Source organism: Ciona intestinalis, unplaced genomic scaffold (genome assembly GCF_000224145.3).
Source record: "Ciona intestinalis unplaced genomic scaffold, KH HT000038.2, whole genome shotgun sequence".
NCBI lineage: Eukaryota > Metazoa > Chordata > Ascidiacea > Phlebobranchia > Cionidae > Ciona > Ciona intestinalis.
Window position 1 is genome coordinate 350 of NW_004190360.2, and position 14,435 is coordinate 14,784.

The following is a 14,435-nucleotide window of genomic DNA, read 5'->3' on the forward strand; positions in this document are numbered from 1 at the left end:
ATCACTAGTGTTCTGTTTCACACACCACATGCCAGCTTCCGAGTTACCACGTATGTGGGAGCACTGGGTTGGAGCAATAGGTGTTGCTCTAAAATAGTTTCTAGCCTACAAACGTAGCAGCGAAAATCCTTGAACCCACTACCTATGGTTTAGAGGCAGTCAAGCTAACCAACTGTGCTACAGCACCAAACTTGCCTGCTTCAATAGTTTCACAGTAGCCAACCTGCGAACCATAAGTGTTTTTCCCAAAGACACTTATAATGATAGCAACAGTATGGCAAGCTTTTAAACCACTAATACTGTTATGGACACGCCTCCGAGCTCACCCGCGACACAAAGGCACTGGCATGCCTTAGCCACATGACTTGCGCAATGTGCCGCAGTCAGCGTGTTTCATTATTAATTGTTTAGCTATGTAGTAATTAGTGTCGCTATGTCGCAATTTAGTGCCCTATATATACGTGTGTGCTCACCTTAGTTTTCATTCTACAATTTGGCGTCTCAATACAAACCCAAAAACACAAAAAATACTATACAATAAATAATGCCTTAGTGGTTTAGTACTATACAGTGAAATAAATATTCATTCTGGTTGAAGGTTGGTTGGAAAGTAGTTTTTCTCGCTGGTCTTACACCGATGGTGCAAATACAACACAAGTAGGAGCTCCTACAACAGATTACTCTGGTAAAAAATTGCATTTAATTCTGTATTAGTAATTTTTTATATTTTCAATTCAAATAAATGTACTGTTGATGTAAAAATATTATAAAGATTTGCTTTTTAATTTTTTATTGCAAATATTTTAAGTTTAAAATGGTGTTAGGTTAATGTAAACATACTATTGTTTTTTCTTTTTAAAATTGGTAAATATATGTTTTAAATTAGGAGGCAAATATGCACTTGCTGGTGACAATGTTGCCGGATTTGTCCCATTATTAGTTTCGCCAGGGATTGTTTTAAATGGTAAGTTTTTGACTTTCTGTTAAGTTATCATTGTTTTAGTTCCTATTGTATCTAATTTGTTTGTGCGGTGCCCCTCCCCAATCATATGCATTATGTTCTGCCTCAGTGATTTTGCCTTCTTCCTTTTTCTGTCTGGCCTCCTGTCTGACCTTGTTGGTCATTCATTCTAAACTGCTTGTGTTGTGAGGTGCTCTTAATAAACTTAACTACTGACTTAACACTTTTTTATGCCTGATCACACACTATTGGTGTAGTACGACATACTGCAAAAGCTGGACTGTGCCATTAGAGTGGCAAACAAAGATAACAGAAATAATACAGGGATATAAATAACCGAACCAATCGAAAGTATAATTTTCTTCAGTAACGTAATATTTCATCTTTTTTATCGAAAGTGACATTTAATGCACACGAATTACCCTTTACAAAGACGAAGACATAATTCAGCATACCAAAATTCATGTCTGCCTATCTGTCCACTCCTGAATATATATTTCACCACTTTCATATAAATATTTCATCCCTTTTGTAGAAAGTGACACATACTGCTTGGACTTCTGGTTCTACATCTCTGGTACAGCAAGATTAGATGTTGTTTATTTAGGAGGGGAGTTATTAAATTACAAGGACCAAGTGTTGACTTGGTTTAATACTCCAGCTACGAAATGGCAGCATGGAAAAGTTGAAATAAAGAGAACGACTTATCCTATTAAGGTTTGTATTAAATTAGTTGCAGGCAAATCTAAATTTATTGAAGGGTAGAACGGTTTGTATAGTTCTGTAGGGTAAAATGGGACACCTTTAGCACAGTGTATCCAAATATCCTGATCTTGTTTTAAACAATTAACAACGGTCTATACGAGTCGAAAGGGTATGGTTTTATAATTCTTTGAATGTTCTTTGTTTACTACCAAATGGGACGAGAAATAGAATAAAAAAGTGTTCCATCTTCTCCCACTCTACTATATCAATACTTTATTTTAATAATCTTTATTGTTTCAAAATGATAAGGTTTATAGTAACCTGGTGAACAGTTTGTTTTTTTTTAAAAAAGCCATGATTTTTATTTTAAAAACTATGATTTTGCTACTTTAAAATAAAATAAAATTGTAAAAGACTTTATCTCCTATACTATAAACTAGTAACCTGGTACTCAGGTTTTAGCTATATTTTTATTTTAAAGTAATGATTTTTCTAAAAAATGTAACTGTTATTACGATAGATTTACTCCAAAATCTTTTATTACTCCAGATCGGATTTCACGCTACGAGAAATAACCAATCAATAATTGCAGTTGATGACATCACAATGCAACCCACAAGCTGTAAAAGTGAGATATTTTGCAGTTAAAGAAGTCATAAAATTTCAACTGATGTTTTTCCAGATCCTACACTTCATGTACCTGCCGATCAGTTCAGTTGCAAATTTGATATTACATCCTCATTTTGCAAAGGTGGGTGTATTGTATTCTATTTGGGTGAAATCCCATGACTTGGGACTTAGGCAAGCAAATACCTTTTACCCAAGATGAGAAAATTTTGCTATTTTCTAAAGGAGAGTTCTTTCTTGTTCTTTCTAAATTAGGCATCTAAAAATATGGCGCTAGATCAAAACCTTAAATTTAACTCTGATTCATTTCTAAGCAAAGCTAAGTGTATTCTATTCTATATGGGTGAGGTCCTATTTCATAGAAGTAGCAAATTTTCATCTCTTTTAACCTCTAAAACACTGCGGTGTTACTTCAAAAATGTGCAAAGAAAATGTTAAATTTGTGGCTGTTTAACAACCTGTACTTTTCCCATAACTCATGTGAACAACTGTGTTCAATTACCAGTACATTATCATTGCAACCAGGCGTGGATTTATGAAGCTATAACACTCGGAACTATAAGTTTAATTTAGCAATCAGGGTTTAAACGACCTGCAGCTACTAGAACAGTATTACGGTAAACTGAAACGACATGTGTATTCATACCTTTCCTTTATCAAATGTGTTTTAAATAACTGTCTTTTATTTTCCAGGTTGGTCTCAGGGGCCTGGAAACAAGATGTTGCTATTTGCACAGGGTGCAATACCTGATACTTACTTGGAGCAATATGAACATACTAGAAATGGTAAGCATTTAATACATACAGCACATCTCATGCCAATATATAAATAGATATAACTCATTCATTTTTGAGTGACAGGGCATTAACAGTTAACGTAACCCAGCATTTCATTGTTCATTGTGTAGCCAAGTGTTTGGACAATTCATAAGGGAACACATGTCTCAAAGACATAACTGTTTTTTTGAAACACATTCCTTCATAATAGTAGCAGAGTTGAGCCACTGTTCGACAGTGTCAGAATTATACAAAACTAATATAAAACAGGCACGAGGTGTTTGAGATAGAACCTCCCTTGGTATAGAGTCGCCCACCATCCAAGGATAAACAAGTTTTTATTAATTTAAGACATATTTGATAAACAAACTCGAAATGCTAAGCATTCATTATACCCTTACACAAATGAATGAATGTAACTTACTTTTCCTCGCGTGGCCGGAAAAAGACAGTCGTTATCACACAGATTTAACAGCTCGTGCCAGCTTAAGAGTTACCATGTTTGTTACTTTGTGGGTGTTTTTGTTATGTATGGCTGATAATTTAGACAACCCATTAGTGACCACTGGGTTGGAGCAATTGCCGTTAAGTGTCTTGCCCAAGGACACATACGCCCACAATGGTAGCAGCGTTGAGCCTTGAACACATTATCTCTGGGTTAAAGGCAGGTGCGCTAACAACTATACGACGGCGTCGGACACAGAACATTAATATGCTGTATCTCTTGGAGTTGCCCTCCACACAAGGATAAACTATATTTTATTAATTTAAATTTTTCACCACAATCTTGTACACAGGTGGTCGATTTGCTTATGTACCAGACCTCCGAGATGGTAAGACTTCTAATTCAGTTCAGCTTGTTTCGCCAATCGTGACTTTAAACAGTGAGTAAATATGTTTAAATTTTAAATCCCAAAGCAGCTTTGACAAACTTGTACTTTTCACATAAAAGTAATTTTATATTAAAGTGCAACTCTTTGATTTAGTTGTAGGTAATAATTTTAATAACTTTTATTTGTCTTTTTGATTAGTTTGACAAAGATTTAGAAATATTCTGAAAGTAAAGACAAGATATAGCGAAAAAACAACAGTTTTTAAAATAGGCTTACAGTTAAAACCATCTTACATTTAATTGAAAGTAAATAAGTGGGTTGCTAATTGAGTCACCAACTGAGATTAAAATGGCTTTTGATCATTATGTAACAGTTGTAACATTTAAAAAGTATACATTGCAGTTTCACAAATTGGGTCACCAAAGCTTTACTATTTCTTTATGCTGATTTATATTTACCTTATCTTTTTAACTGCAAGCGTGTTTTAACAGCTGCTGTTTTGTCGCTATATCCTGTCTTTTTGTTTAAAATATTTTTATAGTTTTTTTATACTACCCTAATCGAAGAGACAAATAAAGTTATTGTTACTATTATTATTAACTGGCTAAAGGTGGCTGTACACAGTATCTGGCATGCAAATTCGCCTGCGAAGTCGTATGCAAACCCATTACCGAGTTCCGCATGCGGCAGCGAAATCCGGACAAAACAGACAAAATGGACGAATTCCGGATACTGTGTACAGCCACCTTTAAAAGTTGGGATGAATTATGCAGAAATATTTCCGTGCAGCCACTTCAAGGTATTGTCTCACTGCTGCATATTTAAACAATGGAAGAAGTGGGAATTATAATTTTGCTGTGCATCAAGTCAAAAATAACGTCACAGCAGTGATATTTAGATCAACAAAAAAACAGTTTTGGTGGAATCAGTTTGGTAGAACTATCAGAGGGTCTAATATACCTGTTCAGGTTTGTATGGTTGCTGAGTTGTTTGCTTTTATATACTGTAGAACTGCTCATGTAGCTCAATTGCTTAACTGTAAAATAAAAGCTGTCACAGCCAGATTGGATATTTACCGGCTAATTTTGCGGGACCATTTGGTTAACTCAGTGGTTAAACGTTTGCCTTTTAACAAATGCTGGTTGCTGTCAACATTGTGTTGGTCTGTTCCCTTAAGCAATACACTTAAAGGTCATTGCTCCACCCCACTAGTCATTATTGGGTCATCCAAATTGACATAAAAAAGCATTGAAATAACAAAAACAAAAATAAGCAAAAATTTGTATGCATTGGAACTCATAAAGCATGAGGTGTATAAAAAAGAACACTTGTGTAATATCCTTTAAAATTGCCATGCGAGAACAAATCTGCTCATAAATAAGCAAATTATGTTTTGAAAACTTCAATTGATATAATAACATTATCTTTATTGTATTCCACAGTATATTTTTGAAATCGTTTTCCCCCGGAACCGCAGGTTATCTGATTCTTTGTTTCTTGATGATATTGTATTATACCCAACTTCTTGCCTTGACTTGCCATTCAACTGCAGTTTTGACCATTCCCAGCTATGTTTAGGTAAATTTTACTTTGTAAAAAATATTTTCATTTTTCTACTACTTTTACATAATAGATGTATTTTAAATATAGTAGGGTGGGGGAATATAAGACACCTTATCATTCTATTTTCTTGTCACATTTTTTAGTAAACAAAGAAAACTCAAATAATCATAAAATCGTATTCTCACGACTTCCATAGACCGCTGTTTAAAACACGGGATCTTTAGATATTCTGTGCTAGAGGTGTCCTGTCACAGATTAAATAAATTACAATTACTTGGTGTGATTGTCAAAGCAAAACTAAAATTATTAGTTTAGTAAAGACTACCTGTACCTTATTTATAAAATTCATAATTTAATAAGATTTTTTTTTTGATTTTTTTCTTTACTAAGAAGTTATTTTTTAGGTTGGTCCCAAAGCAGATCAGATCAACTTACATGGCGCTTAAGAAATAGACCAACTTCATCAAGAAACACCGGCCCTCAATATGAACACACTGAAAATAGTAAGTCTAATTTTGTTTAAGACGTTTGAGCTAGGAATATTGTATTATCACTTCTTAGCATAGAGAAACATTTGGTGTAACGGTCACGCCTTGTATCCAAAATAGTATTTCTTTTTTATATCAATAAGCGTGTTTTAACAACTGTTGTTTTACCGTTACTACCGGCCTTTTAGCGGTTGCCAACTCTTTTGTTCTTCGTTATCGTAACCGAAGAGATAAAATAAATTGCATTCATTTATTTACCCACAATTTTGCACATGTGATAACTCATAAACAAGCACTGTCACGGCTAGTGCATATCATTCTCAAACAAGACCTTGTCATGCTTTGTGCGCTATGGTTGTACCAGTATTACTTGGTTTTTTTGAACACGGACTTTACCAGTATAGAATAGAATATTGCAAAGACAAACTTTACTTTCCACACATAGATGGAATAGATCTTAATTCTTAACTTGTTTTATTTTGATAAACAGAGGGTTACTATGCATTTGTGGAAGCTGATACTGGTACAGCCGGTAACCGTGGTGCAATGTTCTCGCCAAGAATTCATCAGAAAAGTAATAAAGACATTTTGTGTTTCTTTATAAAAAATCACAGCAAACAATCAATAAAAATATTTGCGTATCAGGTAATGTCACATATTGTTTCGATTTCTGGTACCACAAAAGGGGTGAGCTTGGTGCTGGAAGTCTGTTGAATGTATTTAAAGCAAGTTCAAAGCGTTCCACCAAAAGAAATTTAATCAAGAGTTTCTCTGAAGTTCACACTCATTGGAGACATTCTTTAATTGAGATGAACGGAGAAGCAGAACCATTTATAGTAAGTTTAGCATGTATAATATATCATACATGTCTTGCTGCGTTTTACTGTCCAATGTCCATTTTTAATGGTCTATTATAATACATCACATGTCAATAATAATATGGTATAAATATTATTTTAGCAGCTCATCCGGTATAAAAACGTAGTTTATTTCCAACAAAGAACAGAAGATACAATAACCTCATATAATTTCTTTCGTCATCGAGTTTTCCTTTAGACTGCGGTGTGTTTTTTGCCCTAACACTATCTCCTCCTTACAGTGCCCTTTTCACGCTTATCTTGCCTTATATTTCCCCTTTTTCATGTTTTTCGCTTGCCTGTACTGTGCGTTACATTCGCTGATGAAGTCTCGGCATATGACAGATGAAACGTTGGAAATACAATAATTTTTTAGACCAAATGAGCCGCTAAAATATTATTTATAATATGCCTTGTAGCAGAAGTAACATAATAATATAGTAGTTTTTTATACATAAGACAAATATACTCATGCCTCTCATGTACATAAAGATGCTTTATATAATTTACAATAATATAGTATTAATTATACCAAAAATAAACCCAGTAAAAACTTTTCAGATTGGATTTGAAGTTTTACTTGGTAACGATAATTCCGATATCGCAATTGATGATGTTGCAATGTATGAAGGGAACTGTCCTACTCCAAAATTCAACTGCACTTTTGATGATGATGTGCCACTTTGTGAAGGTGAGGGCATCAACATTAAATACACACTTGACTACTTGGATTTTTATTTTCCATGATTCTATTCTATTCTTTGAGGGTGAGGACCTTGTTAAGGACCTAGAATTTTCGCCAGATTTGGCCCATTACCCTAACACCCCGGCGCCATGGCATAGTGGTTAGCGCGCCTGCCTGGAACCCAAAGGTAATGGGTTCAAGGCTCGACGCTGCTACCATTGTGGTCGTATGTGTCCTTGGGCAAGACACTTAACGGCAGTTGCTCCAAACCAGTGGTCACTAATAGGTTGTCAAAATTATCCGCCACACATAAAAAAATTAAAAAATTCCCCAAAAAATAATCACCCACAAAGTAACAAACATGGTAACGTAAGCTGCCACGAGGTGTAAAACCCGTGTGATAACGACTGTCGTTATCCGGCCAAGCGGGGATAAAGTAAGTTACATTCATTCACTCGGGGTGCCCATTTATGTGTTTCATGCGACCAGCGCTACTTCATTTCAGACTTTATCGCCAACACAGCCCCAACTCTATTCGCAACACACAATCCAACCAACTACTTCCCATGATACTTTTCAATATTCAATTTCCTTAATCCCAGGTTGGACTATAGAAGATCCAGAAACAGGTCCTGAGCATGATAGATTTAATTTTACAAGAAGTCTCCGTCATAGGATTACTTCAGTAAGCCTAGTGCCATCAGATCATACTGGACAAGGTAATTTACAATTTTCTTATACTTTGTTAAAGTGTGCCTAATGTAGGCTACACTTGTTTCTAAGGAATTATAATATAATTTTTGTAATAGTTAACTTTGTTCTCTGGAAAATATTATTCAAATTTTTTAACTTCATATTAATATATTGTTTCATGCTTCATTTCAACTCCAATGATGTGTCCAAACAATCCACTGAGTATAGGTTATAAATCTCTTTTTTTATCTGTTTTTGTCATTACATATCCTATCCAGTGACCAAATACTTCACAGATAATAGGTTACCTTGATTTTAAACTTTGTTCTAAGCAGAAAATCAAATATACTAATGATATATTCAGACCTTTTTGTAACGTACCGTACCATAACTATAGCAAATAACATAACAAAGATTTTTGTTGGAAAAAATACCTAACAAATTTAATATATTACTAGGTGGAAAATTTGCGTATATACAAAGGTACCAATACTCTTCATGGGCCACTACATCAGCATTGCTAGTTACACCAAACATTTCAATTGAAGGTAGATATATGTTAAAATGCTCAGACCAAACGTATTTCCTATAAATAGACTATAGTGTTTTAGTTAAAAAAGAACAAATCCAACATTATTAATCTGGTGCTTAGAAAACGTGACCAACAAAAATCAAGTCCAACCACTACTAGTAATAGAGAAATATATTTCGCTTAAATGGCATTGTCAGTCTCTGCAAAAAAAGCATATAAAAATAAAGAAAAGTAACAGTATTGAGTGTTATTTCACATTTTGTTACATTTTTGAAATCTAGATTGTCAACTTTCGCAATATAATGTCAGTTTTATACTCTACTATAATCTAAACTTTACAGCAAACACATCAAGATGCCTTGACTTTTGGTACTACATCCAGGGTCGTACAAGTAGTCGTCTAGAAGTCTACTTGTATAATCACCCAACCAGCTTACAATATAACAACGTGCTGACTTGGTTCACACAGAGAACAACAGAATGGGTGAATGCTAAAGTTAATGTCCCTGGATCTGCTCAGCCAATACGGGTAAGCAACTAATAAGAAACATATGTATTAGGGTATTAAGTATGTAAACTGTAAATTAATCTTACACCCACTATCAAGTTGGAATAATATCTTACACATATGATACGATTGTTATATGTTGGTATATATGTTATAGTAATTAATAAATGAATGATTCATTGCATTCATTGCACTCATTGCACTCATTGCACTCATTGCACTCATTGCACTCATTGCACTCATTGCACTCATTGCACTCATTGCACTCATTGCACTCATTGCACTCATTGCACTTATTGCACTCGTTGCATTACCAAAAACAACTATTAAAAGGGGATAAGGGTAAAATAACAATATAGACACAATTTGTGTTCTTACACTTTTATTTTCTCCACCAAAAAAACTAAAACTTTACACTAAATAGATTGGTTTCCATGGGGAGAGATCAGCCTACGCTAATGTATTGTTTGATGATGTTGTTCTTCTACCTACACAATGTCCAGATGACAGTAAGTGAAGCTATTGCTCCATGCCCTTTTCTTAATGCATGAATTAATAGTGCAGAATGTTTCTGAAAGAAATTATCCGATTTTTCCATTTATCATACCATAAAATTTTAAAACAATCTTATCTACTAATCATAAAATACAAATTTTCCATATAATATCTTTGGTATTGTAATGGACATAATTTAAAATTTTAATACAATATTATCCTAGTTGTATAATTTTATTTTTATTTTATTTTAGCTGTTGGGCTATCTGAATTCACTTGTTCTTTTGATAAAACTGAAGACTTTTGTCACGGTAAGTCAAATTCATTGCTTTGTATTCAGGTTTAAACTCAATAGATCTTTACATTAAATGTTGGGGAATTAAAACGTCACAGCTGCACAACACATGATGGGCATTTGCATAACAATTGATTTACCCTGATGATAAATATTAACATACCATTTGATAACTATTATGTTTTTATTAAGGTTGGAAACAAAGTATGTCAGATGATCTTGACTGGTTGTTCATTAATAGAATAAATATAACTGAAACTCACGTGGTGGTGGAAAGACAGAAAAATGGTAAATTTAGATCAGCATTTTGAGTAATTTGCCCACAAATTACTCAAACAAATTATTTCATAAAATATGGTATGCTGCTTTTATCATCGTTGTCACACCTTAGGATTAAAATATGTGGTGTATAAAAAAAATTGTTTATGATATACCACAGCGGCTAACCACACAATGAACACATATCGTTTAAATTATAATAAAATGTATCAGCAAACGGAAACATCATTTACACAATAAAATATGTTACAAAAAAAAACGAAGATATTTTATCTTTGAAAAAACACAGTTTTTTCTTATTTAAATTCATCTGTGAAAAAGGTGGGATGTTTGCTTATGTGCCAACAAGTAGATTTACAAATGGAACAAGGGCTGTTCTTCATTCACCAGATGTGATGCTTAACAGTAAGTCAATTACTGTAAATTAATTTAGTAATACTAAATGCCTTTTTAGTTCTTGAAATATTACCAAAAAAGTGTTAATTTCTGCAACTACTGATTTTTTTAACAGACATAACTTTAAATTTATTTTTTATTCTTTAACAATTTTCTTTTTAAAAATTAAAAATATTGATCAAAAATTAAAGAATTTGTATTATCCTTTACCAGTTAAGGTAGGTTTAATCTATCCAAACTTAAACAGCATCTGAAGAGTATTGTCTTTCTTTCTACGCACTAATGACGCATGCCTCTCCTGGTCAATTTCTCAATGTTTATATGCATGATGGACAGTCCAAGCAACTGATTCATTCTGTGAACACACCTATCTACTGGCAAGGGATTCACATACAAATCAGACCTGAGAATCCCAATGCCCAGGTCAAATATATATTGCTGATATTTAAAAAAATCATTAATCTCTCAAAAACTGTGGGAGCATATTCATTTAATCTTATGTAGAAAATAACATCAAACTGGCAGATGTTACAACATGCTATAAATAACACTGCTCTATGTTTGGTGCTATGTATACTCTTACATTTATATGAAGTTTGTTTTAGGTCTAAATAGGGTACCCAAATGTAAAAAAGTCCAAAACTAAGGTTTAGCACTAATTTTACAGAAATTCAATTAGTGTTGCAAACATGTTTATTACAAATTCTCTTGTTCATCTGGTACTTATGAGAAGCTCTGTGTAAAACGTTGCAGCTTTATGGTTTTTACATATTAAACACAAATTAAAAAATATTTTGTCCTGGTTTTTCACTTTCTATCTAAACAAAGGTGCACCATGCACTTATTTACATATCAAGTCTTATAAAAAGATCACTTAACTTTTCATATTACTTAAACATAGAATAAAAGGATTTTGTCACAGTTTTCGTTTGAAGCAATTGCTGGAATTGGATCGGTTTCCAATATTTCTATTGATGACATCACAATACACAGTGGGTCATGTGTTGGACGAAACTTTAATTGTTCGTTTAATTGGGGTTTGTGTGGAGGTAAGATGACATATATTATGTATTCACATACCTTTTTCCACGATTGCATTTGTTGTGTATTGTTGTACTTTTCCAACTTGAAAAATATATATAAAAGAAAAAAAGAAGTAAAATATATCGTGTTTGTGATAATGCAGTTTTTGATGTATTAAAAAAATATAGAATAAAATATATAATTATTTTACTTCAGGCTGGTCGGCATCATCTGTTCACCTGAATTGGTTCTTTTCACCAAGCGTGAATACCCCAACATTTCAAGACCACACTGGAAATGGTATTTTAAACTTAATACAAACTGAAATTTAATTCAACTTCTTTCTTTTGCCAAAAGCATATCAATTATAACTAGTGTGTTTTAAAGGTTAATATAGACTTTTCAATTACTGTTTTGATTTTCTAAAATGTAATTCCTAAATTTAAACAAAAATAAATACACAAAAATAGTTAATCTTAAAATAACTTATGTAGCAATCCTAAATCCTACATAGTTTGTAGCAGTTATATCAACAGGTGGATACTATGCTGGTATTGTTGATGCTACAAACAGACCACCTGGCATAACAGCTGTATTAACATCACCCCCTATCACACTTGCAGGTAAATATTTCCATCTTATCATACATAGAACTCTTCTTATACTATCATACTTCGATAGTGATATTGTTAACATTTTTAGGTCAGCAATTCTTCATGTTCAGCAATTCTTCATGTTAAGTTTAGTCCATTTTTAAGTTAACATACTAAAATATATTGTGTAATGTGTTCATGGTCACAGTTATTGTATAACACTACGTTTTAACAAGTTTTGTGCAACATTTTGTATTGCTTTTCAGTTGAACAAGTTTATTGTGTTGATTTTTGGTTAAAAAGTCATCAAGATTTCAACAACACAGCAATAGTAAATGTGAATAGCAAGTTATCTGGAAAAACATCCTTAGTGTCAACATGTCAAGTGATGACCAGTATCTGGGAGAATTGTGTTTCTTCTATTACTCCGAATGTTACTGGTTTGTACCAGGTAATGTAACCGAATTACAAAACTATTATTCATACCTGTTATTGAGCAAGACAGTAGACACTTGAAAAATTTTAATCCTTCGCTTCTACTATTGTGGACGTATGTGTCCCTGGGCAAGACACTTAACAACAATTGCTCCAACCCAGCAGTCACTAATGGGTTGTCCAAATTATCAGCCATACATAAAAAAATGAAAAAATCCCTCCAAAAATAAACTCCCACAAAGTAACATTCTTGGTAACTCGTAAGCTGGCACAAGGTATATGAATACCCGTGTTTATCGACTGTCATTTTCCTGTCACGCATGGCTAAATTAAGTTACATTTATTCAATCCAAACCAGTTGTCAATATTGTCCAGTAGTCCAATAAAAATACAAGTTCCTATATTGGCCATTATGTTGAATAAAATATCATGTGGTAACCTGCCAAGTTATTTCATCATGCTGGTATAAATATATTTTAAGTATGAATGCAAAGTGTAACACTGGTGGGAAAAAAGAAATAAGAATGAATAAAAAATTGTAACTTACTTTATCCTAGCGTGCCCGAAAAAACGACAGTTGATTATGTTTCTTACACCTTGGCCAGCTTACAAGATACCAAGTATTTTACTTTGTGGGTGATTTTTTTGTTGGGATTTTTTATGTGTAGCTGATAATTTGGATAACTCATTAGTGACCACTGGGTTGGAGCAATTGCCGTTAAGTGTCTTGCCCAAGGATAGAAACAGCCACAACGGTAGCAGCAAAGAGGTAACGTGCCACAAAATATTTTGCAGATTGAATTCGATGTAATACGCGACACAGAGACTGTGTTCACAATTATGATTGATGACATCACAATCTATCCTGCTCCATGTGTCGTTTAATACAAAACAGAGAGACTTGGGATAAAAAATAAACGACTTTTGCATTTATTTGTATGTGTGTTGTGATTATGTATTAAAAACTTTAGTATAAGAAGAGCATTAATCCTTGTTGCCAAAAATATTCAATTCAGCAACAGTAGAATTGCTTGACTAGAAGAGCTACGCTAGGCATCATCAGAATTTACATTGAGAAGAATAGATTTTCCTACAATTTGTCTTTATTTCTTGCCCCCTAAACAACAAATAAACTGTCAAAAGCACTCTCTACTAAAAGTAAATTCAAAATAATTTAATATTCATCACAACTTAAAGCCTTACTTGAATGAGGTTGGTGCATCAGCCCCTTCGTTATTTGGTTTCAGTTTGAATAGGTAAATTGTAAGTCTCCATGTCCAAATATGCCAAGAGAATGCATTTTAATCATAAGTGTAAAGTTTTCAAAAACGAAAGGTTTGCACAAATAAAAAATTTCTCGAAAAAGATTTTTTATGTTTAAACACTTAATTACATTGTCACTCAATTAGGTTATTAACTTATAGTTTCTCCTCTGTTTCGAAAAAACAATAATGCCTTGCAATCCTATTTTTTAAATGATCTGATTTACTTCAACGTCTCCAATTTATATTCAACCGTAGTGCCCATTTTGGGATCTACTCAAAAGTTATGCATGTCTGGCGCCGTGGCAAAGTGGTTAGCATGCCTGCCTCCAACACGGAGGTAATGGGTTCAAGGCTCGTCGCTGCTACCATTGTGGGCGTATGTGTCCTTGGGCAAGACACTTAACGACAATTGCTCCAACCCAGTG

The 14,435-nt window shown here is 33.5% G+C and overlaps 1 protein-coding gene and 1 long non-coding RNA gene across 2 annotated transcripts; one reads left to right on the forward strand and one right to left on the reverse strand.

Annotated features, from left to right (window-relative positions):
- Positions 1-542: 542 nt before the first annotated feature.
- Positions 543-13,678, forward strand: LOC100180130 (MAM and LDL-receptor class A domain-containing protein 1-like). Its single transcript, XM_002125403.4, has 26 exons — positions 543-685; positions 887-964; positions 1,497-1,678; positions 2,216-2,294; positions 2,349-2,417; positions 2,987-3,079; positions 3,868-3,954; positions 4,693-4,871; positions 5,346-5,481; positions 5,871-5,969; positions 6,445-6,528; positions 6,600-6,790; positions 7,373-7,502; positions 8,099-8,215; positions 8,648-8,737; positions 9,063-9,250; positions 9,654-9,738; positions 9,979-10,035; positions 10,212-10,307; positions 10,620-10,703; positions 10,942-11,117; positions 11,617-11,743; positions 11,934-12,017; positions 12,254-12,340; positions 12,577-12,761; positions 13,541-13,678. The coding sequence occupies exons 4-26, from the start codon at positions 2,273-2,275 to the stop codon at positions 13,628-13,630; spliced, it is 2,556 nt and encodes an 851-aa protein (XP_002125439.3). The 5' UTR covers positions 543-685; positions 887-964; positions 1,497-1,678; positions 2,216-2,272; the 3' UTR covers positions 13,631-13,678.
- LOC113474921 lies at positions 13,556-14,355 on the reverse strand. Its single transcript, XR_003396640.1, has 2 exons — positions 13,949-14,355; positions 13,556-13,862 (listed from the first exon to the last, which is right to left on the reverse strand). It is a non-coding gene; the product is annotated as an uncharacterized LOC113474921 (long non-coding RNA).
- Between the last annotated feature and the right edge of the window lie 80 nt (positions 14,356-14,435).